At 42.3% G+C, this 25,789-nt stretch overlaps 1 protein-coding gene and 1 long non-coding RNA gene across 2 annotated transcripts; one reads left to right on the top strand and one right to left on the bottom strand.

Moving 5' to 3' along the window:
* Positions 1–714: 714 nt before the first annotated feature.
* LOC121009781 (ATP-dependent RNA helicase DDX19B) lies at positions 715–13,504 on the top strand. The gene is made up of 11 exons (XM_040443096.1): positions 715–1,263; positions 2,159–2,212; positions 2,927–3,062; positions 3,379–3,471; positions 7,384–7,486; positions 8,261–8,375; positions 10,642–10,819; positions 11,179–11,416; positions 11,968–12,130; positions 12,617–12,808; positions 13,195–13,504. The coding sequence occupies exons 4-11, from the start codon at positions 3,410–3,412 to the stop codon at positions 13,254–13,256; spliced, it is 1,113 nt and encodes a 370-aa protein (XP_040299030.1). The 5' UTR covers positions 715–1,263; positions 2,159–2,212; positions 2,927–3,062; positions 3,379–3,409; the 3' UTR covers positions 13,257–13,504.
* Positions 13,505–14,088: 584 nt separating this feature from the next.
* On the bottom strand, positions 14,089–25,784 carry LOC121009782 (uncharacterized). Its single transcript, XR_005780828.1, has 2 exons — positions 25,577–25,784; positions 14,089–15,088 (listed from the first exon to the last, which is right to left on the bottom strand). It is a non-coding gene; the product is annotated as an uncharacterized LOC121009782 (long non-coding RNA).
* Positions 25,785–25,789: the final 5 nt, after the last annotated feature.

Below are 25,789 nucleotides of genomic sequence, written 5' to 3'. Positions count from 1 at the left end.
AGCTTGGAGCCTGATTCGGATTCTGTGTCTGTCTGTCCCTCTCTCTGCCCGTCCCCCATCACACTTTCTCTCTCTCTTTCAAATATAAATAAACATTAAACAAATTCTTAAAAAGTAGCCATTTTTATTCTTTCACCCTTCACTAGATGATGTCCTAAGCCCCCTTAATATTTTGTGGTTACAGCACCTGCTTTTTGCTAGATCCAAAGATCAAGTAAAAATAAAAACATTCCTGTCTTTAAGGTATTTTCTTTTCCACCCAGCTTTTACTGAGGTTTAATTGACAAAAGTGTATTTTCATTCTAATAGAGGAGATAAGTCCTGCCTAATTTATAGTGTTTGATCAAAGTCCTAATAATTCTTTTTTTGAATTCTTTGCTTTCCCACTTCAGATTGCTAGGTATTTTGATTATACAGTGTGCTATGACGCCCCAGACTGTTTTCTGTTTAAAATATCAGACTTCCAGGGGCACCTGGGTGGCTCAGTTAAGCATCCAACTTTGGCTCAGGTCACAATCTCGTGGTTCGTGGGTTCAAGCCCCTTGTTGGGCTCTGTACTGACAGCTCAGAGTCTGGAGCCTGCTTTGGATTTCGTGTCTCCCTCTCTCTGCCCCTCCCCCACTCACACTCTGCTCTCTTTCTCTCTCTCAAAAATAAATAAACACTAAAAAATAGACATATATCAGACTTCCATCACAAGGAAATCTTGAATGTGAGGATGCATATCGGCATGTTGTGGTCCTGTGGCTCAAACATATCTTGTAACATAACTGATGCCTACCCACAGATGCTTTTCATTGCAGCCCTCCCACCTGATATTCTCTGTCTGAAGTGTGACTGCATCTCCCAGTATCTTTTAAAATTTCCTGTTTGTAATACACGAGAATGACAACTCAAGTGGTATTCTACTGAGAGAGTCTTTGTAATAAGGGCCTTAAGCAAACCCACAAATTATAATTCTCTCTAGGGATTATAATTAGGAGGTGTGGATTTTGAGCTGTTGTGTAACCAGGTTTTTTCTATGCTGTATTTATGGGACATTTTGTTTATTCTCACTCATTTAGTCAACAAAAGGAGCCCAGCAGAACAACCTAATGAAAAGGTCTTGAGTATGGCTCATTTCTCCCTACCTTCATTGGGGAGGCTCTGTTGATTCACAATCTTTTAAGTGATTTTCCTGACACTTTCCCCCCTTCTCCGTATTCTCCATTTAGTTGAGCAACTTGCATCTTAAGGAAGAGAAAATCAAACCAGATGCCAATGGTGAGTAAAAGCTAGTTTGAAAGCACATGTGATTTCCTTTAGTATTTCTGCTGTGACATAACAACTGTCTGGAAAAAAAATTATATATGTACCAGGAAGGGGGCTGACAGATACTGGCAGTTGTTTGATTTGGGAATTAAACTGGACTGTTTTGCTTTGTATTGTCCTTGATATAAGCATGAGGATGCCTAACTGACTTATAAATGATCAAATTGATTGCTGTCCATGAGAATATACTGCCAAAGATTATTTGTTGTTTTTTCAAAATATTCCTCAATTTGAGATGAGAGAGGCAAAGTATGAGCAACCTGAGAATTAAACTATTGTTATTATCTAAAACCATATCTACCAAAAATCCATTAAATTTTTGTTGATGTACTTAAAATTACTGGCAGGGTGGAGGGAATAGGAACATTAACCTCATTCCAAATTTACTTACAATCTTTTTCTGTATATTTTTTGATAACGACAACATTGTTTGAATATGCATTTCTATTAATCAATAGTTTATATACATAGAATCCTAATGGCATTATAGCGTGTATACATTGATGAAATATGATTTCCTCTGTTGAACATCAAGGTGGTTTGTGATCATTGCCTGCTGTGATCATCTTTCTATAACATTTCAGAAATATTGATGATGTGAGGGAAAGTCACATTTGTTTGAGGTATAGTGAGAGGACTTGGAATAGGAAAGAATTGAAATGTTAGAAACATTGTTTCATACCTTTATTTAGGAACAATAAAATGTTTTTATCTGTGGCTTGGTTTCCTCATTTATTTTTCTGCTCCCCAGGCCTTTACATTTCTAGTGTCTCATAGAATTTGAATTGTCTCAGCTGTTGGGTATGGGATGTGATACTGAATGACGGCCACTTTGTGTCTGATAAAGGTGCTGTTGTCAAGACCAATGCTAATTCAGAGAAGGCAGATGAAGAAGAGAAAGGTAACACAGCCTAGAGCTATACCCACAAGGTTCTACAGTCTTAAGAGAATAGATTGTTACATGGCTTTGTTTTTATGCCCAACTTGGTTTGACTTTAATGGGAGTCACAGTGCTAATAAAAGTTCAACATAGTTGTTGAAAGAATTTTCATTGTTTACATTTTAGGGAAATTTTGTTTTGAACCACTGATGGACTCCAGCAGCAGGAAATATTCCCTGAATGATTATCTTGTACAGGGTATTATAAAAGAAATTTTAAGTTGCATCCCCACCGTCTAATAAAGTTAATGATATTTGGACATATTAAACATAGATAACAAGATAGAAATAGCTTATATGATATCAAAATATAAACTTTGTTAATTTCTGGGGGTTTTTTCCTATTGCTGTGATGTGTTTGTTAAGCTAATAATTTTTAATTTTCTATTGAGCATAGATTGGGGAGTAAATACTTAGGTACACATAGGAAGAATAGATAACCTCCAGAAAGGAGAGTTGTTTGGAATAGATCCTGGAGAGGGATATGAGGCCGAATTGCACGATAAAGTCCTAGCACAAATACATGTTACTGCTTAAAATGCCAATGGCAAGTAAATTCAGATGAATTCATGGTGGATTTCATGGCCTTTTAAAATTCTTTGCTCTCAAAACAATGAAAATTAAAAATAAATAATAAAAAATAAAATAAAACTCTTTGCTCTTTTTTTCCTGACAGAAGACAGAGCTGCCCAGTCTTTACTCAACAAGCTGATCAGAAGCAACCTTGTCGATAACACTAACCAAGTGGAAGTCCTGCAGCGGGACCCAAATTCCCCGCTCTACTCTGTGAAGTCCTTTGAGGAGCTTCGGCTGTGAGTATTTGTTTACTTTCTGACTCTCCCCTTTGTGTTTAGATAGAGATCCTAGTCCTATTATATATGTATTTTTCATCACAGCAGAACATTTTTAGCTAATACAAGTTTAATAAAAGAATTTAGCTGCTTTGGGCTATTAAGTAAAATTGCCAGGTAATGTGAATTGTGCTCAGTTTCACATAATTCAAGTATTGTTAGTTGTAAATAAAATGTGTGTAACAACAGTAAGAAAGAGAAAAAGAAATCCCTTAGATATTTGGCTTCTTTCCTCAACCAAAGAGACAGTGACTTTCATCTTTAACTGTTTTCCTAGGAAACCACAGCTTCTCCAGGGAGTCTATGCCATGGGCTTCAACCGTCCATCCAAGATACAAGAGAATGCATTGCCTTTGATGCTTGCTGAGCCGTATGTGTCCTGATACAACTGTATCCCATTTTTAATTTTTTTTTTTCAACGTTTATTTATTTCTGGGACAGAGAGAGACAGAGCATGAACAGGGGAGGGGCAGAGAGAGGGAGACACAGAATCGGAAACAGGCTCCAGGCTCTGAGCCATCAGCCCAGAGCCTGACGCGGGGCTCGAACTCACGGACCGTGAGATCGTGACCTGGCTGAAGCCGGACGCTCAACCAACTGCGCCACCCAGGCGCCTCATCTATCCCATTTTTAATATTCCATTTTTTAAAAATCATATTATTTTTTAAAACTATACTAGTAATACATGCTTATTTGAGAAAAGCTAGAAAACAAGGAAAAATAAAAATCATTTGTAGTCTCCACCCCTCACTAACATTTAGAGACTTCTAGACTTTTTTATGTAAACTTACATATCTATAGCTATACCTTTTTTTAAATAATGTTTATTTATTTGAGAGAGAGAGTGCACGAGCAGGGGAGGGGCAGAGGTGGGGGGGAGAGAGAATCCCTAGCAGGCTCCACGCTGTCAGCGCAGAGCCTGATGTGGGACTCAATCTCATGAACCGTGAGATCGTGACCTGAGTTTAGATCAAGAGCCAGACGCTTAAGCGACCAAGCCACCAAGGCGTCCCATACCTTTTTTTTTTTTTATAGCTAGTTTATTTTTTATTTTATCATGTGTGCAGTTGGGTAAGGGGTAAAGGGGGAGAAGAGAGAGAATCCCAAGTCCCAAGCAGGCTTCACACCTAGTGCAAAACCTGACAGGGGCTTGATCCTGTGACCATGAGATCGTGACATGAGCTGAAATCAACAGACACTCAATTAACTGAGCTACCAGGTGCCCCTATACCTTTTTTAAAAAATGGAACCATGGGGCGCCTGGGTGGCGCAGTCGGTTAAGCGTCCGACTTCAGTCAGGTCACGATCTCGCGGTCTGTGAGTTCGAGCCCCACGTCGGGCTCTGGGCTGATGGCTCAGAGCCTAGAGCCTGTTTCCGATTCTGTGTCTCCCTCTCTCTCTGCCCCTCGCCCGTTCATGCTCTGTCTCTCTCTGTCCCAAAAATAAATAAACGTTGAAAAAAAAAATGGAACCATATAAAATCTTCAAATGCTTTTTAAAAACTTAATTAGGGGCACCTGGGTGGCTCAGTTGGTTAAGCGTCTTAACTCTTGATTTGGGCTCAGGTAATGATCTTAGGGTCATGAGATCAAGCTCCGCATCAGGCTCTGCACTGACAGCTCAGGGCCTGAAGCCTGCTTTGGACTCTCTGTCTCCCTGTCTCTCTTTGCCCCTTCCCAGCTTGTGCTCTGTCCCTCTTTCTCTCAAAAATAAATAAACATTAAAAAAATTTTTTTAGAAACACACAATTAAAAAAGAAAACTTAGATGATCATCTTTCTGTGTTGATAAATAAACATTTATCATTCATATACACTATGATTTCATTAGATGGATATATAAAATTTATTGTGTCAAATATAACAGGCAAAAACCAGTGTTCTGAAAGACCAGAATAGGGTAATTACCAAGGTTGTTTTCTGGTGCAGTGCTTTTCACTCTTGCATAGGCATATGAATCTCATAGGAATTTATTAAAATACAGATTCTCATTTCAGTCTCCATCTGAGGTGGGGACTAAAGTTCATCTTTTCTAATAAGCTTCTAAGTGATTATGATGATGCTAGTTTCAGGCCACATTTTGAGAAACAAGGTTCGAGAGCATGAGGAACTCTTTATAAAAATAAATCTCTACAATATATATGATTATGTAAAATTATGCTGCATATAATTTAAATCCTGAAACTCCTTTTCCTATGGTCTAAAAGTACATATTTTGGGGGTGTGCCTGGGTGGCTCAGTTGGTTAAGCGTCCGATTTTTTTTTTTTTTTTCTAATGTTTATTTTTGAGAGAGAGAGAGACAGAGTGTGAGCAGGGGAGGGGCAGAGAGAGAGGGAGACACAGAATCGGAAGCAGGCTGCAGGCTCCGAGCTGTCAGCACAGAGCCTGACGTGGGGCCCAAACCCACAAACTGCAAGATCATGACCTGAGCCAAGATCATGACCTGACTTTAACCAACTGAGCCACCCAGGTACCCCAGACATCCAACTCTTGATCTTAGCTCAGGTCACGAAGTCAGCGTTGTGAGTTCAGTCCTGCATTGGGCTCTGCACTGGGCATGAAGCCTACTTAAAAAATAATAAAATATAAGTAAATAAAAAAAAGATATTTTAGGTCTGTATTTTCTTAACATTTTCTTTGTTCCATGTCATAATAGTGACTTTTTTCATGATGAATAATGTTGCTTTTTAGCTTGACACTTTGAACATAGAGATGAATAAATGGAATATTTGTTTCACATTGGTCATTTGTGTTTAGAGATCTTTTTTTTTTTTTTTTAAGTTTATTTATTTATTTAGAGATCAGGGGAGGGGAAGAGACAGGAGAGAATCCCCAGCAGGCTCTGCAATGTCAGGTCAGAGCCCAATGTGGAGCTCAAACTCATGAACCGTAAAATCATGATCTGAGCCGAAGTCAGACACTTAACTGACTGAGCCAGCCAGGTGCCCCTAGAGATCTTAATGCTTTCATAGATGCTCAATTTTTAAATCATCAATGTTAGAAGAGACCTAAGAGATCTATCTAGTACTATTCTTCATTAACAAATATGTATTGAGTACAGGTATGTAACAGATACTATTGTAGATCCTTGGATACATTAGTAAACAAAGCAGACAAAAATTCCTGCCCTATATAAGGAGCTTACTCTGGAGTATAGATCATTTATTTTTATTAAAAATAAATAAAATATACAGTATATAGCATGTTAAAAGATATAAGTTGTAAATGTAATTAATGCCACTGAATTGTACATTTACAAGCTGTTTTTAAAAAAAGGTGATAGGGCGCCTGAGTGGCTCAGTTGGTTAAGTGTCTGACTTCGGCTCAGGTCATGATCTTATGGTTCATGAGTTTGAGCCCTGCATTGAGCTCTCTGCTGTCAGCATAGAGCCTGCTTAGGATCTTCTGTCCCCCCACTCGTTTGCTGGCTCTCTCTCTCTCTCTCTTGCTCTCTCTCAGTAAATAAACGTACTAAAATAAATAAAAGTTAAAACGGTGACAAATGCTAAAGAGAAAAACAGAGCATAGTAGGGGAGATGAGGAATACCAAGGAAATGAATTGCAGTTTTCCCCAACTTTATATTATGAAAATTGTCAAACTTACAACAAAATTGAAAGGATTTTATAGTGAACACCCATATGCCCATCATCTAGATTCTGTCACTAACATTGTATTATACTTCATCACATATCTATCCACCAATACATCATTCTTTAAGGTATTTCAAAGTAGGTTACAATTCTAATCAAGTGTTAGGGTCGGATCTCATCAAGTAGATGATGTGCGAGCAAAGCCTTGAAGGAGAGGAGAGTTGACATGTTGTCACCTGGAACAGTTGCTCCAGGCAGAGTATAGCCAGTGCAGAAACCTTGAGATGGGGGCATGGCTGGCATGCTTTTGGGGCAGCACTGAGGCCTTTGTGGTGGAGTAGGTGATTAAAGGAGCAGGTAGCAGGAGCTGAGAACAGAGAACCACTAGGGAGCCAGATTGTAACACAGAAGCGTTTTCACTTTTATTCTGAATGAAATGAGGAGTGACATAAGCAGTCTCACGTTTTAAAAGAATCACTCACTGGCTGCTGTGTCAAGAATAAAAGATACAGAGTGTGCTTTGAATCCCACCATAGTCTTCTCTCTGTGGTGCTTTGTTTGTGGAGCTAGGATGTGTAACTCCACTGCAGAAATCAAAGCCTCCTTCTGTAAACTAAGCCTTATTCTTCATTGTGCTTAACTAAGAGAATACTTGAGATTTACACTCCTAAACAGTTTGTTTTCTTGTGCAGCCCACAGAACTTAATTGCCCAGTCTCAGTCTGGCACTGGTAAAACAGCTGCCTTCGTGTTGGCCATGCTCAGCCAAGTAGAACCTGCAAATAGATACCCCCAGGTAAGGGCTTGGTAAATTTGGATTTTCTGCTAACATGTAGCTAGAAATTACATTTGATGGAATAAAAGCCAAGGTGCTTATTACTTTTTTTTTTTAATTTTTTTTTCAACGTTTACTTATTTTTGGGACAGAGAGAGACAGAGCATGAACAGGGGAGGGGCAGAGAGAGAGGGAGACACAGAATCGGAAACAGGCTCCAGGCTCTGAGCCATCAGCCCAGAGCCTGACGCGGGGCTCGAACTCCCGGACCTCAAGATCGTGACCTGGCTGAAGTCGGACGCTTAACCGACTGCGCCACCCAGGCGCCCCGGTGCTTATTACTTTTTACATAAACCAGAGCCCCTTGTGGAGCACAAGCAATATGGTTGATTTTCTAGTAGCCACATACATCCTGTTCTTTCTCCGTGGTTTGCCAGTTCTGGGATACTGCTGACAGACTTGGCACCTCTACTTGCAGGAAAGTATCATCCTTTGGAAAGTTCTGAGAACTTTCTGAGTAAGTGAAAAGGAAGCTAATGTCCAACTGGAATTTCAGATCCTTGCTCATATGGGGGGTTTTATATTCCTGTGGCCAATAGCTATTTTCAACGGTCTTTACCCAGCCAGAGGTCTGACCCTTCAGAATTCTAGCTTATGACTTTGCAGCTTAAAAAATCAAATGGTGTGCACTTTAATTTACATACCCTTCTTCAGCATCAGCTGGAGGAATAACTAAGTCCTGACGGTAGTTCCCCACTGCCCTTGAGATCTCACTGTACACTCTTTCCCTGCCAGTGTCTGTGCCTCTCCCCAACTTATGAGCTCGCCCTGCAAACAGGAAAAGTGATTGAACAGATGGGCAAATTTTACCCTGAACTGAAGCTAGCTTATGCTGTCCGAGGCAATAAATGTGAGTATGAATATGTGATTCTAATTCTTTAGGCTAACCACTTCTATTTTATTTAAAAGTTTATTTATTTTGAGAGAAAGAGCGTGCACAAAAGTGAGGGGGGTGGGCAGGGAGTGAGAAAGAGGGAGAGAATCCCAAGCAGGCTCTGAGCTGACACAGGGCTGAAACTCATGAACTGTGAGATCATGACCTGAGCTGAAGTTGGACACTTAACTGACTGAGCTACCTAGGCTCCCCTAACAACTTCCATTTTAAAAATTTCAAATCATACACAGTAGGTGAAATAATAAAGATAATTAACACATATGCCCTTTACGTACATTCAAAAACCCAGCACTTTGCCATATTTACTTTATCTGTATGTGTGTGTGTTTTGGGGGGAACCATTTCTGAAAGTATATTGCAGATGTTGTGGATCTTTATTCCTAAATACTTGAGCGTGCATCTCATAAGGACATTCTTCAGCATACCCACAAAACCCTTATCACAAGAGAGTTAGCAGATTCTCTAAGAACTGGTATCTAGTCCATTTTATTTTTCCCCAAAAGTGTTTCTTTGTGGCTGCTTTGTTTTTGAACCAAGATCAAATTAGTGGATATGCACTCTTTCAATCTAGAATAGTTCCTGTATCTTCTCCCCCAGTACATTTGACTTTTTGAACAGGCCAGACCAGTTGCTTATAAAATGTTGCACATTCTGGATTTAATTGCCTAGTTTCTTTTTAATGTCATTAGAAGAACAAAAAATGTTCTAGAATATGAACAATTAACTCTGGCATTTCATTTTTTTTTTAATTGATTGTAATTAACGTACAGTGCTATTAGTTTCAGGTATACAATATAAGGATTCAACAATTCTTTTTTTTTTTTTAAGTTTATTTATTTTTGAGAGAGAGCACACAAGTGAGGGAGAGGCAGAGAGAAAGAGAGAGAGAAAATCCCAAGCAGGCTCTGCATTGTCAGTGCAGAGCCCAATGTGGGGCTTGAACTCACAAACCCTGGGATCATGACCTGAGCCGAAGTCAGACGTTTAGCCAACCAAACCACCCAGGCACCCCTGTGATTCAACTATTCTCTATTTTTCTCAATGCTTATCAAGATAAGTGGATTAAATGTAAAAGATAACCCCTCTATCTATTTCACCTTCCCTCACTCACCACCTCCCCCCCACCAGCAAACACCAGTTTGTTCTCTGTATTTAAGAGTTTTTTTTGGTTTGGAGCTTTTTTTTTTCCCCCTTATTCAGGTTTCCTACTTTTGTTATACAACAAATTAACAATATTTAAGTAATTAAAAAAGTCTTGTTGAAAGTTTGGCTAAGTCCTGTGAATCTTTACCACTAAAGAAATCTACTTTCTGTGACTACAGAAATCTACTCAGCGTACAATGTCCTAATACCAACTTAAAATTGTTTCTAAAAAGTAAATAATATTATAAAATTTAGTGAAAGATAATAAGACATTTAAAATTTTTCAATTTGGGTTAGAATGGCAGAGGAGTCTGAATAACTTTTGTGGGGGGCTGTAATTGGTTTGTTGAACAGAAGTAAGAAGGGGCATTTGTTGGCTTTGAATTGACTCAACATTCACATTAGGGCAAAATTTTGGCTGTTTAGAGGAAGCTTGCATGTGTCTGGTCAAGACTGTAATCAAAGGGCTAAAAATTATAAGTGCCATCTAATTCAAAATGAAGAGCCAAATCTTCTAAGGTCCAGACTGCACAGTCAAGAACATGCTATGGTCCACCATGCCTTGTCTGGGGAAGCACTTTATCTAATAGAGGCATTTTGTGTTTCTTTGGGAAAGCAAAGCCTTTCATGATGAATCCTGTTTACTGACCTGGACAGACAGTGTGTAGAGGCAACCGGCTTGTTTGACGTAGATGCTAAGGTAGCTGAGGGACGGAGTGCACTGGAGAGAGTGCTGTGAAAGTAGTCTGCTTGGGAGAAGTGCCATCCTGGGCTGGGGGAATGATGCTGACAGAGAAGAAATAAAGATAACGACAGAGCCTCCTTGAAAGAGAACTGGATGACTACAGAGAATGGAAAAGAACACTACTGAAGAGGCTTTCATCTTTTCACTGTGTATATTCTTACCTTATCTGTTCAGCATTATTAAATACTGTAGTGATATCATAACCTTTCCTTAAAACAGTAAGGCAAACATAAAAACAGTTGCATTAAAATACATCATAGCTTTAGATTTTTCTCAGAGAGGAAAGCCGGCTTTTCCATGGAAATACCCACGGAAAACATCTTGTCTCCACAGTGGAAAGAGGTCAGAAGATCAGTGAACACATTGTCATTGGCACCCCTGGGACTGTTCTGGACTGGTGCTCCAAGCTCAAGTTCATTGACCCTAAGAAGATCAAGGTGTTTGTTCTGGATGAGGCTGACGTGATGATAGCTACTCAGGGCCACCAAGACCAGAGCATCCGCATCCAGAGGTAGGAACTCTTGAGCCAAGAGGAACGTCTCAGCCTCCTGATCTACAGCATCTTCTCCTTTTACTTCAAACACTTCTTCTTGCTCCTATCAGGTTCTTTACTTTAGTGCTTCCAGAAGTATTTGTTTGATAGGCCATTTGCTCCTCAGCGCTGACCATGGGTTGAGGAAGGAGACTTAGGGAATCTAACACCAGCCCCCTCCCTGCCCCATGGCTGCTCTTGCCTCCTCCCTGCCGTTCTCCTCCCCCCTTTTGCCTCTTTCCCCGGCGTGTAGAGCATCCAAGCCTGGGGTGGCTGTCTTCTGTTCCTTCCAGGGAAAGACTCGGGGTCATGCCACATACCTGGGTCTTCCCTTGCAGGATGCTGCCCAGGAACTGCCAGATGCTGCTTTTCTCTGCTACCTTTGAAGACTCTGTATGGAAATTTGCCCAGAAAGTGGTCCCAGACCCAAACATTATCAAACTGAAGCGTGAGGAGGAGACGTTGGACACCATCAAGCAGTATTACGTCCTGTGCAATAACAGAGATGAGAAGTTCCAGGCCTTGTGTAACCTCTACGGGGCCATCACCATTGCTCAGGCCATGATCTTCTGCCACGTGAGTAGCAGTGGCAGCAGCAGGCCTGCCGGGGGAGGAGCTCCACTGGAGGGTGTGCCTGGCCCTCCCTTCAGCCAGCTCCACCTCAGTGCTGAGGAGGACTCGGTGTCCTCTGTGTGGCCAGAAAGGAAATGATGGAGCACCTCCACCTGCCCCAGGGCATATTCTCCTCAGACTATAATGAGTTATGAGGGAAAGACTGTGAAGAATTGAACTTTTCTTTGGTCCCACCTCTTAGACATACCTTGGGAAAAACTCCAGATAACATCCAACGAAATGATTATATACCATTAAGAATATAGACTATTTGAGAATGAAGATATTGGCTCCTACCACACTCTTCCTAGCTGAACACTAAGATGATTTAAGTAATGCATCCAAAAAAAATTCACATGGCTAAAATTGTCTTTGTAAAATTGGTAAGCCTACCCTGGTGGCTGAACTCAGCAGGCTTTCACGTATTTTAATGGAAACAAGCCACTTTTTTGCAGGTTTGTTTTTGTTTTTATTTTTCCAGGCATCTCCATTTAAAACCATTCTTTTCACTCCAGACCCGCAAAACGGCTAGTTGGCTGGCAGCAGAGCTCTCCAAAGAAGGCCACCAGGTGGCTCTGCTGAGCGGCGAGATGATGGTGGAGCAGAGGGCTGCGGTGATCGAGCGCTTCCGAGAGGGCAAAGAGAAGGTGCTGGTGACCACCAACGTGTGTGCCCGCGGTGAGCAGAGAATGTGCCTGTTCGCCAGGCTCCGGATGGCGAGAGCAGGGCTCCCGTACGGGACGCTCAGATGGTTCGGGGGAGTCCAGCTGGGATTGGTGCTGACTTTGTTTTCTGGGAGAGGCTGGATTCCCCCAGCAGATGAGAACTTTCACAGAAGCCAGGAGTCCTGATGTGGTGGAAGGAAACAGGCAGTGACTGGTTTAGAGTGAATGGTGCCTGCTCCCCTGGGGCCCCCTAGTGAAGTTTCGGCCGCATCTCCAGATTCTTGTATCTAGCAGAGGCTCTTCTAGCGATGTCATAATTTTGTTAGCACCTGCCAGAGTTCTGTTTTTCCCTCTGGATTCTGCTGCGTGCCCCCGGTCCCCGAATCCCAGAGCTGGCCTGCCCCAGACTCTTCCTCCACCTGATGCTGGCGTGTGGCAGCCTCGCCTGGTGGGTGGTGGTTTTTGTTTCCCGTCCTGACTCCACCCCTCTTTCGTGCAGGTATTGATGTTGAACAGGTATCTGTCGTCATCAACTTTGACCTTCCCGTGGACAAGGATGGGAACCCGGACAACGAGACCTACCTGCACCGGATCGGGCGCACGGGCCGCTTTGGCAAGAGGGGCCTGGCAGTGAACATGGTCGACAGCAAGCACAGCATGAACATCCTGAACAGAATCCAGGAGCATTTTAGTGAGTGCCTGGGAGTGTCCCCTGCCAGGGCCCTTTCCTTAGAGGGGCAGGTTCTCCTGGGGCCTCCTCGAGAGGCCTTCGTCCTTGTCACATTCCCCTCCTTTCCTACAATATGGAAGTTCTCGAAGAGCACACCTGGTGAGTTCAGGTCAGGAACTCGAACAACAGCGCCCCCTTGGCCAGGCTTGAAGGGCCTAGGGCTCTGTCCCGTGCTCAGGCACCAGGAGCCCGTGGGGTTTCATGAAAGTTTGCTGTGGCCAGAGGCTTGGCATGGGGGCAGAAACCTGTCTGCCTCCTCCCTCCCTGCTGTGCTGTCCCTTCCCTAGGTGTGTGTGTTCATGATAGCCCCGTGTTGATGTCTCTGTGAATTCTCTTTTTTTCCCCAGATAAGAAAATAGAAAGATTGGACACAGATGATTTGGATGAGATTGAGAAAATAGCCAACTGAGAAGCTCCGTCAGTCACCAGTGCCCACCCCTGGTGCTCCCCCTGCACGGGAGACTGGTGCTTTCACGGCACAGGCCTCGACAGTCGCCACAAAGAAGAGGAGGCAGAGGAGAGAGAAACTACCTACCTCATTTTAAATTACGTTTGGACTAGACAAAAATTGTGCAAATGATGGGGGAAGGTAGAAAAAAAATGTTTACACAACTCTTGAAGATTAGGCGTGAATACACAGAAATTTACCTTTTGAAATTCTGTCTTGTTTTTTGGCCAGCATTTTCCCCATCTAGATGCTGTGGCTAATCACTTGTTCACGATCTTTGCAGCAGCCCCTGCCTATTCTCTGGCCAGGAACGTTAAGACCAGCCTCCAGACAGAATAGAGATGAAGAGGGACACAGATAGAGGCGCCTGGATGGCTCGGTCGGTTAAGTGTCCGACTTCAGCTCAGGTCATGATCTCAGTTTGTGGGTTCAGGGCCCGCATCAGGCTCTGTGCTGACAGCTCAGAGCCTGGAGCCCACTTTGGATTCTGTCTCTCTCTGCCCCTCTCCTGCGTGCACTCTGCCTTTTTCTCAAAAAATAAATAAACGTTAAAAAAAAAAGAGAGAGATAGGGACACAGACACAGAGAGAGAGAGAGATCCCAAGTAGGATAGGTGATAAGCCAGCCATCATGTTTGGAGTATGGCATGAGGCCTGTGAGCTGGGGGTGGGGCACCTTATCTGAGTGTTGTCAGCCCCGCCTGCCCTGTTGCCCACAGCATGGACCAAAATGCCAACCTGGGGCTTTTGGTGTATGCAGGTTTGTGTTGCAGGACCACGACCTCGTGGTTTTCATCAGCAGGTGCAGTCTGTATATAGTGCACATCTGATTACCAGTGGGTCCGTTGCCTGTGCTTGAGTAAGGCCTGTGGTAAAGTCATAGTGGAGAGTTGGTGGTGGCCCTAGCTTGCCACACAGCCTGGGCTTACAGGCACTTGCAGCATCTTTTTTACATCCCAGGTGTCACCTTGACCCCTTCATCAGGTCCCAGGCAAATAAAAGGTGATCTAAGGTTTGGATCCTCAGTGAAAATTATGGCTTCAAATTGCTAATGACCAGCCTCAAGGCAGTTCCACAAGTGATCAGCAATAGTGTGACAAATAACTGGCTTTGTCTCCAGATCCCAGAAGGCAAATTTGTCAGAGCTGGGAATGATTTCAGATATTTGGTGTCTTGATTGTAAAGGGATTCTGAAAGTCTGAGCTCACAGTTCTTGGAATACAAACAATGCAATAAGGGACTAGATGGACTAGCCATTTACCTGTGTAAGGCAGGAGTAACTGCCAAGGATTTGGCTTCCTTCTTACTGAGCATCTTTGTGTAGAACAGTTAGAGCAAATACTAGTAATTGACATTTCCTACCTGGCCAAGGCTGATGGTACCCACAGAGATACAGAGCAAAGATGAGATGAAACTGAAACTCCAGCAAAAAGGACTTCTCTCCAGCTCTTTGACCTTGATACAGAACTAGGCTAGGCCCAGGCTTGGAAGAAGGATTTTCTGTGATGAGAACTGTTCCAATCCCAGATTATCCTTTTAAGTGTTTCTTTGTTTTAGGACCAGATTGGTTACCTGGGAAGGGAAGGGGCCATTGCCAGCCTCCAGATGGTTCCCTTAATCTGACATTACAGATACTACAGAGACCAACAGACTGCTAATCCTACTACATTTCCCCAGTTGGCATTTGACTATAGAGTCTTCTCTGTGCTTCTGGCCAACTCTGACCCACCTTGGGAGTCTTCTTGTAAGAAGAAATTTTATGTCTCCCACCTCCTGCAGTGCTGTGGACCAACCCTGAAACAATTAAAAACAAAGGCAATAATTAAAGGAGTATAGACTCCTCACAAGGCTGCAGGCTGATTCCCTTCCCACCTTCTAACAACATGTATAACCAGTCTACTGTGTAGCCCTAAATCTAAACAAAATGGGAAGGGATATGGTTCAGATTCAAGAGTAGGAGTAACTAGTTATCTGGTAGAAATCTAGGTCAACAGTTCTTAATTGGTCCAAACCCCTAAGAATTCACTGGATGGGTTTCATGGAATCTATGAAGCATTTAAATGCATTTTCCTGCAGAGAGGTCTCCCAAAGAAGTGTCTTTTAAAAAGGTAAGACTCACTGTTATGGATTCCTTCACAATCCGTATTCATCCCTGCCAGAGCTTGGCTTCCAGGGCTCAGTGGCCAACAGCTGCCTCTGTGACCATGTGCTATCTTGAGCCATCAATGATCTGTTGAAAATGTACTGAGCCCATGGTAAGCTTCAGTCCACAGAGTTTCTTTTACTCATTTTAGTAAGTTCTCATGTATTGAATGATATGTCCTACAATACAGAAACAACCTTAGCAGAAAGAGATTTTTGGCCCAATGGAAGATTCTGGATATGTTCATCATCCATAAACAATGGATTTTATTGCTTTTTTTTTTTTTTTTTGAGTGTCATTCATTGTATGCATAAGAATTAGTCAATTGTTGATGTATTTGTTATTGATGTTAATTGAACTTAATTATGAAGTACACATTACTAGGACAACATTAATGAGTATAAGAAGACATTATGTTTTTGGTTGCTGGAATTAATGATCATGTCTAAGTGGAGACAACTATGATTTCATAGGCTAGTCATCACCTGATACTACTGTTCCATTTCAGAGTTGACACTGCTCCAGCACAAATAGTTGCAATGTCTCCATAGGCCAAGGGCCCTACTCACTTGCCAGAGGGCTCCTCACATTCCTTTCTTTCCTGCTGGTAAACCAGGGAATACTGGCTACCTAATTAGAAAGAAAGCAGCAGCCAATACAAAGTCCTTACATAAATTTTTCTCGTCCTAGGGAAGAAATACAAATAGGTCTTGGAAGCAGGTATTCTCCCTTTGTTCCATCTTGTTTATTATTTAACATGAAGGCAGTTTCAGTGTCATTAGTATTCAGAAGGTAAGGAATTCTGAGGCCAGAGAAGATTTCATAAAGAGTGGGGTTTGCTTCTGAGAGAAAAGTGACAGAGTGCCCTAGGCAGGGGAAAGTAATATTAAAACTAAGTTTCTCCAGAATAAACCTAGCATACTGGAAAGACAGTAGGGACAGCAGACTTGCCACATAAGCAGAGAAAAGTCTTGATACAAAACGAAAACTTGATTGAACAGTATTTGAGTTTAGTAGTGAATTAAAGGTTGTTAAATCACAGAAAGGCAGTTATGAAATTGATGGGGTTGGGAGGAGTGTCCAGCAGATGTACGTAGGATACATTGGAGCTGGAAAAGGCAGGCATCTGAGAACACAGTTTGAAGAGGATTGCATCGGTCCCATCACACAGCAAGTGCCAGGATACCATTGATTGTACTGAGAAAGCACAAAAGAAGAAATGGGACTGGAGGGATATCCCAGAGGAAGAATGATAGGGTTTCATGCCTACTTGTTATTCCAAAAAGGATTGTGGCTCTAAAAGATCCACTGTACAAAATAACTCTGGGGAGAAACCCAAAGGGAAGGTCTGGAAAGAACAGATGCATCAGGGTTGAGTCTCATACACAGCATGTAGGATTTCAGGCCTGTCGCCTTTGCAAGCAGGGACTTGGCCCCTCTTCATCAACTTGTAGATTTCAGGGGTCTTCAGGTTTTTCTTGGTCTTAGACATAGATGTCAGGTTCTTAGGAACTCCCTGTAGTTTTACCTAATTTTGCCTTTTTTTTTTTTTTTTTTTTTTTTTTGCTTGAGAATAAATGTTCTTTATTCTGTTGATTGACTCAGATTGTAGCATCTCCTAAAAATGAGCTGAGGGAACCTGAGGGGCTGATGCTAGGAGGCTCCAGTCCCTTGCCTTCCTAATCCTGAGTCTGGGACAGGGCTTTCCCAGAATAGCTTCAAACACCTAGTTGCAAGTCAGGCCAAGTGGGGATCTGCTTGGAGGATATTTGTCACACCCCTACATTATGTCTTCTCATTCTCCAGCCCCTGTTGCTAGATGCTTCTGCCTTGGCTTAGAAACTGTCCCACTGTTGAGTATTCATTGGAGCAAGGGGCTTCTCCATGGTAGTTCTAGTTGTAAGATGGGGGGATAGGAGTAGGTGCAGGAAAACATTAGATGAGGTCTGAGATAGGTGGCTGTTTGGGGGATCAGCGGTTCAGATCAATGTCATTTCTGCTTTAGTGATATCTCTCAGGCAGGGGTAGCAGATCTTTTGTTCATGCAGATCTATAACCCAGGGCTACAGTTGGCTTCTCTCATAAGAAGGGGTGTTTGTGTGTGTCGGGGGTGGGGTGTTTAGACGGAACTCTTCTGGAAGTACCAGTACACATTTTGTGAGTCTTTGCAACTAACTGTACTGTTCTATCCTCATCCATAGGCTTCCACTATACTGGAATTGTCCAAGTGGAGAAAAGCCAAGTCTCATTCTTATCCCTGAGAGCACACATCCCCATGCTTAGTCTTGAAAGGACTTGAATCTTGAATCAGCCCTGGTCGGGCATTCGGTCAAGTGTGCTAGGTGTGTTGTCCTCTGGTCTTTGTTCCCCTCAGACACCAACAGCTTCTAAATTTGCACAAAAATTGTCCTGATAAAACAATGTCATTTGAGTCCAGGTTTAACAACAGAACAGGTCCCAGTGTTCTGGCATTGCTTTAATTTCTAAAGCAAGTAGGATTATGCTACGTTGTTTGATTCACCTGATTTCATATTTAACGTCCATGGAGGGAACTTCAGAAACAGCAGCAGTACCTCTAACCTCATGGTTCATTAGTCCTTTCTGGTTAACTCTTCCACTCTGTCCAGTGACCATTTTAAGACTTCCACTCACCTCAAACTTCCAACCCCATTATCTCCCTGCTCAAGAGTAAACAACAGAAAACTGCCCTCAGCCCTCTGCCACCAGACCTTCCCCCAATCATACCTATCCTTCCCTCTCCCTCCTGTTACAATGGGAGAAGTCCCTATTGTCTAAATTTCTCTACCAGTGCACCAAATTCCCTCTCCTGTGACTGTTTAAGGACCTGCTCCATCTACGCCCTCTCATATTTTCAACCTCTCCCACCCCCATTAGCTGGTTCCCTCTCCCCTCAATTTTTCCTTGTGTGTGGAGTGGTAAAATACACCTAACAAAATTTACCATCTGAACTATTTTCAGTTGTACAGTGGTATTACAACATTCATAACGTTGTGCAACCATCAGCACCACCTATCTCCATAATTCTTTTGGATCCTGCAAAATTGAAACCATACCCAATAAACAATTCCCCATGACTCACTGCCCCTAACCCCTAACAACCACCATTCTACTTTGTTTCTAGGATTCTGTTCTTAAGTACTTCATGTAAGCAGGGTTATACTGTATTTGGCTTTTTGGGACTCGCTTATTTCACCACGATGTCTTAAAGGTTCATCTATTAACTCTTCTTGATATTTCCAACTGTTTATACCTATCTCCTATTTAAATTCAAACTCCCTCTATTCTTTATCTTCCAGCCTTACATTTTTCCCTGGTGGCCAAAAATCTAGGAGTTGCTTCTACCCACTGAGTCCCATTCCTTATCTCTCTGCAGTCCACCTTCTGCCTCCACTGCCCCTTGGGAATAGCCTTCACCAAGGGTACCAATGACCTACATGTTGCTAATTCAGAAAACACTTTTTAATAATATCTGACTCAACAGCATTTAACACCATAACAATCTCTTCTTTTAATGAGTCTTCTGGTGACTAAAGTGACACCACACTCACTGGTCTTCCTTCACTCTGGTCACTTCTCAGTCTCCTGGTTAGGTTCCTTTTTTATTTACTTCTTATATGTGACTGTTCCTCATAGGATTGTTTGGGGTCATTTCTTCCTCTTTCTCTCCTGTGGGCAATCTTGTTCACTTCTCTAGCTTGCTTTCTGCTGGCAACTCCAAAATCTATACCAAGACCCAATTTGTGAGCTCCAGGGTTACAAAAAACAACTGCCCACAGGACACTTGCACTTGGGATATCTTCAAGGAATCCTGTACTCAACATATCCAAAGTTGAACCCATTATCTTGTACTACCACCAAACACTATCACTCCAAAAAACTCATGTTCTGCTTTTGGCTCTCCCTCTAATGATCTCACAAAATGGAACTATAATTGTCTATTGCTCAAGCCAGAAATCTGGATTCATCAGGAATCTTCCTGCTCCCCAACCAATAATCCCAAGGTCCTTTTGTATCTATCATCCATTGCTATGTAACACATCGCCCCAAAACAGTGGCTCAAAACAACTTAGTCTGGGTAGCTCTGCTGGTCTCTCCCAGGCTCACTCATGCAGCTGCATGCCCCTGGCTGGTGTCTGGGCTCAGCTGACACAGCTGGGCCCCTCCACAGTCTTTCACCATCATAGCATGGCAGGTGGTCTGGGTTTCAAGAAAGGAGAGGAGAAGCTGTGAGTTCCCTTGAAGCTGTGGCTCAGAACTCCCCAGAGCACTTCTGTCACATTCTTTTAGTCAAAGAAGTCACAAGGCCAGTGCAGAGATGGGGGGGAAATAAAGATCTCTTGATGGGAGGAGCTTGAAGTATCTGTGGCTATTTTTAATCCACCACAGCTATCCATTCTAGCTTCTATCATGTTAAACCAAATGAAATGCGCTGTTTGACCATTGTCGACCTATAAAAGTGGCACTTTCATATGGTTCACTTGGTGTTTCTTGAATTCTCCCTGGTCTAGATCACCATTGTCATATCTACCGAACCAACTTCCAGCAGGTGCTCCTGCCTCCAGTTGGGTTTTCCTCCAGTTCATTTGTCACATGGCAGCCAATATGATCTAATACTTGAGTCTGAGCCCACTCTCCTGCCTAAGATCATCCCCTCCCATACACACTCCATGTTTCTTAAGATAAGCCCAAACTGTGTAAAATGATTTGTACTAGGCTCTCCGTATCTGCCTCACTTGTCTTACTTTCTCCCTCATACTTTCTGCTCCACTATCACTGAAATCTGCCCTTGTGCTGGGCTACGTCTCAGAAAAGATGGTGATCCTGTAAATTCCCTCTTTAATTTCTCAAAATCATATTTCCTCCCCTAGCCCACTTTAAAGCCAAAACAAAAGTGAAAAGATACTGCTAGGACTTAAGGCTGAGGTGGAAAGGTTTTCACCTCCAGCACTGCGGCTAAGATGAGCATGAGGAAAAAGAAGGTAACTACAAACAGGAGCCCTCCAATGCTGCAGGCAGCCAGGGAACCGTATGGAAGGAGCTCAGAGGACACTCCTTTTGCTTTACCCTGGGGCACTGCCTGGGGCCAATGTACTGTTCCACTCCTGATCTCTTGGAAGTCCCCCCTCAGAGCATAGGAGACTGGGATATCCTGCTTGGGGAGAGGATCCTGGAGGGGGAATCTTGCCCCGCCCCAAGTTGCTCCCTCAACAATCTGTGACCAGTTGCATCCGCTGCCATGGGTATACTTCTTGGAACTCCCCTCCCAATCCTTCCCTTTCTTCTGCCCCTTCCTGGTCCTTTCTATTTCAGTGGTAAAAACCATGTCTCCAGGAAGGCATGCCTCACTCCCCTGTCATTAACTTCCATCATGCCCTGTAGTTGTTTTATGAACATTGTGTCAGGTAACCTTTTAAAGGTCTACTTGGATTAACTGGGGCACCTGGCTGGCTCAGTCAGTGGAGCGTGTGACTCTTGGAGTTGTGAGTTTGGGCCCCACGTTGGGGGTAGAGATTACTTAAAATCTTTAAGTCAGTTGAGCATCTGACTCGTGACCTCAGCTCAGGTCTTGATCTCAGGGTTGTGAGTTCAAGCCCCACACTGGGCTCCATACTGAGTGTGGAGCCTACCATAAACAAACAAACAAATAAAATCTTTAAGAACAAAGGTCTGCATGGATTAACTTATTAACTCTTCATAACAAATATTGTTCCTACCTTACAGATGAGGAACAGACACAACAGAGAGGTTAAGGAATTTGCCCTACCACATACAGCTAGGAAGTAGCAAGCCAGTCCTCACACCTGGGCAGTCTGGCTCCAGGGCCACATTCTTAACTGCTAGGCTGTATTTGCCTCATATATAAATATGTCTAAGTTTGGGACCGCTTGCTTAGCACCTGTCTCCCTCATAGTTAAGTACAGTAAGAGTGGGAAGTGGTTTTACTCAATCACTGAATTCCTAGCTGTCTGCAGAATGTGTTTTATAGGGAAATCTGCTTTGTTAATGTGTCAACAAATGAAAACATGGAATATGTTTGACATATTTTCTTTTAAAATTATCCCCATTTTCGCCTGGGTGGCTCAGCCGGTTAAGCGTCCGACTTTGGCTCAGGTCATGATCTCACAGTTCGTGAGTTCGAGCCCTGCATCGGGCATCTAAGCTCTGACAGCTTAGAGCCTGAAGCCTGCTTCAAATTCTATGTCTCCTTCTGTCTCTACTTCTCCCCCACTCGTGCTCTCCCTCTCCTTCAAAAATAAATAAAAACATTAAAAAATTTTTTAATTATCCCCATTTTTTCATTCATATTTTTTGTTATTATAGTCATTAGACTTTTATGGGCCAAATACAGACTTAGTCTGGCTCCTACCATCATTCCTCTTATTTTCTGAATCCTTCTAGCATCCCTCCTCCCATTCCCCTCCCTTGCTTCCCACATGCAGAAAGAAAAGAAGTTCCCAGAGCAGAGCCACCATCCTATCAGGCTTACCCCCACCGCAGGCACAAGCAGGGAACATCCCTGCACCCATTCACTCAGAACAAATGATGATGCCACAGAGGCAGGCGTGTCCATGAGAGATGGTTACTTATTGATCACCAGTTCATTCACTGATTCGTTCGCTACCTAATTCAACAACTGTTTACTGTGCCCTTGCTCTGGGTGAGATGCTGGAGAACCACCGGTGAGCAAAGCAGATAAGGTCCCTGCCCACAGGACTCAGTGTTTAGTGATGAAATCAAAATAATCATGTGATCAGGCAATTCCATGTAAGATACAGTTCAAGCTCACCCAGGCCCAAAAGGCCAGTTAGAAAGTACCCCCAGGAAGGGGTCCCAGGAATGCTGGCCCTGCACTCTGCCCTTAGTTTTTGGTTTTATTGCCCAGTGCTTTCTGAAATTGGGTTGCCCTGAATTTAAATCCTAGATTTGCCACTTACTAGGCCATATATCTTGAAAAAGTTGACTTCCCTGCACCTCTATTTCTTTACTTGTAAAATGGCAATAACAATAGTAATGTGAGAATTTACTTAGCTGTTTCAAGTAGATTGTTGTAGGATGCATTTAAAAAAATGTTAATGCATTATGTTATCATTGCCCAGTCTAGTTGAATCTGACTCAGGGCAGGAGGCTGTATAGCCCACAGCTTCAGAACAATGTTCCCTTCCTATTGGTCTCTGGTCTGGAGAAGAGTGGGATTCTCAGTGGCTTCTTCCTGGAAGAATATAATATATTCTCCTTTTGGAATATAAATGCTAACTGAAGGGAAAGAGATAGCCCTGTTGCCCAGAAGTGCTCTAAAACAGCCTGGCTGATTTCATTGTTCCAGCTGGAGCCTCAGCCTAGACCTCCCTAAGAGCACTCACCTGGACTAAACAAATGTCCACCAGCCTTCCAATAGATATGGGTGGTAAACTAAAGAAAAATTTCAGTAAACACCCTACAAATCCAATGCAAGCAAAAATTCTAACTTCAATTCCCCTACAGACCATATTTAGCACAACGAATTGTGTCTCAGTGGAAGCAATGTAGGAATCACCCTCCCAATGCTAGAGCAGCAGACTTTGTAACGAAATAGCAATCAAAAGAGGACAGTGGGCACCCAGACTTCAATACGGCTCTAAGCAAGATCCTCTGCCTCCAAAGAACTTACAATTGAGTCTTATGGTGTTGCTCCTTTTGCTTCTCATGAGAGTTTTCTGTGTAGATGTTTGAGATAAAAAATCCTGAGGAAAGGGTGCCTCAAAATCTATTTGTTTCTTTAGGCAATTGTTAAAATAGTAGGACAGAAGGAACATTATTCCTCAGAAAACATATTAGCAGTCTCCCCCAGGGTTGCGCTGCCCAACATAGAGTTACACCATGGTTGTGGCTCCTCATTAACAATGCAGTTTGTCTCAACTCATTGGTGGTATAGTTGCTGGGAATTAGATCGGTCACTTGGGAAGACAATATGGCATTTGACATTCTCACTTCTGTAGCACAGTATGTGCATGCTCCGTTTCAATGAATCGTTAAGAGCTGAGAAAACATTCTAACCGCCCCCAAACCCAGCAACCACTGTTCTGATTTCTATCACTATAGATTAGATATACATACCTGTTTTGAACTTATATAAATGGAGTCATGTACTATGTACTTTGTTTCTGGATTCATTTGCTCAACATGTCTATGAGATGGCAAAGCTCTCATTTCTGTTGTTGTATTATCAGTACTTTAATTCCTTTTTTTGTTTTTTAAATAAATGCTATTGAAAAGTATAATGTGTATAGAATGAAGTGACATTTTAAATATACGATTCCATGAGTTTTAACACATTTATGTATCTATGTAACCAGAACCCCAATCAAGATATAGAACATTTCTATTACCCAGGAAGTTCTCTTGTGTCCTGCTCAACCTTCCCCGCTCCAGATGCAACCACTGTTCTGACTGTTCTCACTATAGATTTCATTTCTCCTATTCTTGACTTGCATATAAATGGATCCTACAGCAATCATCTCTCATGTCTGACATCTTTCCTTCAACACAATGTCTCTGAAATTCATCTACTTCATCATGTGTAGTTTATTCCTTTTTACTGCTGAGTCGTGTAACAGTCCATTGAATAAACATACTATAGTTTATCCATTCTTCTGTTGATGGACATTTGGGTTGTTTCCAATTTGGGGCCATTTTTACTAAGTCTGTTATAAACATTTGTGTACAAGTCTTTTTGTGGATATATGTTCCATTTCTCTTGGATAGTAACTGGGAGATGTGCTGGGTCAAAGAGTAGGTGTAGATATAACTTCCTGAGAAATTGCCAAACATGCAAACCAATCGTGCCATTTTACAGTTTCTGTAGGAGCGTATGAAAATTTCAGTTGCTCTTGACTAACTTTCTTTGCTTGACTTTAGTCGGGTTCTTGAACCTTCTCCTAAACTTAACCTGTGCAGTTCTTGGTAAAATCCAGTTTTAGCAAGAAACCCCTACAGGTGGCATCTGGTCACCCTCGATGTCTGATAGAGTCTTCATCTTTGCACCATCCCCCCCGTGATGTCTGATCATCCTGGCATTTTGTCAGCAAGAATCCTGTTAGGTTACTTAACCAGAATTCCCCTTACTCTTTATGTTTCTTCGTAGTAATTTTCCATCCACTGACCATGCATACCCTCCCTCCCCTGTCCTCGGCTATAAATTTTCTCTTGTTCATGCTGTATCTCACCCTCACTGAAAAATCCCACTGCAGTCGTCCCTATACCTATCCTCTATGCCTTACCATCTTTACCATGTTGTTGAATTTTTTTTTCTTTAACATTCCACATTTTTACCAACACATAGAAAGTTAATCTTTAATTTTAGCGATTCTAGCAGTGTGCAGTGGTATTTCATTGTGATTATGATTTGCCTTTCCTTAATAACCAATGATTTCAAGCTCTTTTTCACATGCTTACTGACCACTAGTTTCCTCTCTTGCAAGTGTTCAAGTCATTCACATATTTTGACATAAATGTTGCTATTAGAAATGTGTCCTTAACACATGTTGAACTAAAATCTCTATTAGTCTATTCATCTACACATTAAAAAATATTTATTGAGAGGCTATTATGTGCCGTAAACTTTTCTAGGCTCACAAATTGTGACTAAGAGATAAAATCTTTGCTCTTGTTTGAAGAGTTCATATTCTGCGAGCGGCCAGGAGACAGCGAAATGGAAGCAAAGAAGATGATTTTTGGTGGTATGCAGATGCTCACTGAGAATTAGTGATAAAATATTGGAAATAACCTACATCCCCACGGTGAAAGATGTAGGGGAGTCAGGTAATTTATGTGATAGGAGTTTGATGGAGTATAATGCCATTAAGTTAATAATTACAACATGAAAAAATACTTAACTATATAATAAAAAGGTCTAATTTAAAATCGTATGTGCTTTGTTTAGGACTATGTAAAATACCCGTACTTTGATGCATACAAAGACTGGAAGGAACCAGAAGAAAAAGAAAACACTGTTGTGTTTATTTTTCGGAGTGGTTGAATTATGGGGGTCCAAGGGCAATTGCTGTCGTTTTGTTTTCTTACACGTTATCGCATTGTTAACATGCAAAAACTGGCATCTACAGCACCTTCACGGGACTTACCTTTGTGTAAAGCTTTAGAATTCACTGAGACATGTGACGGGCTTAAAATAAAACTTGGGTTACTTCAGTGTAAAGTAAGGCAATAAAATGAGGACTAAGAGTTTGACTTCGCAGAGATTAGGGATTTCAAGAAAGCACGAGGCTGCTCCTGGAAAGTCCGAAGGAGACGCACGTCGGCGCACGACCGGCGCGGCGCAGAATAGTGACGTCTTG

This window comes from Herpailurus yagouaroundi, unplaced genomic scaffold (assembly GCF_014898765.1).
Source record: "Herpailurus yagouaroundi ecotype Mexico unplaced genomic scaffold, PumYag 190, whole genome shotgun sequence".
Taxonomy (NCBI): Eukaryota; Metazoa; Chordata; class Mammalia; order Carnivora; family Felidae; genus Herpailurus; species Herpailurus yagouaroundi.
The sequence above is the reverse complement of the archived record's forward strand: the minus strand, read 5'-3'. Positions and strand labels throughout refer to the sequence as shown.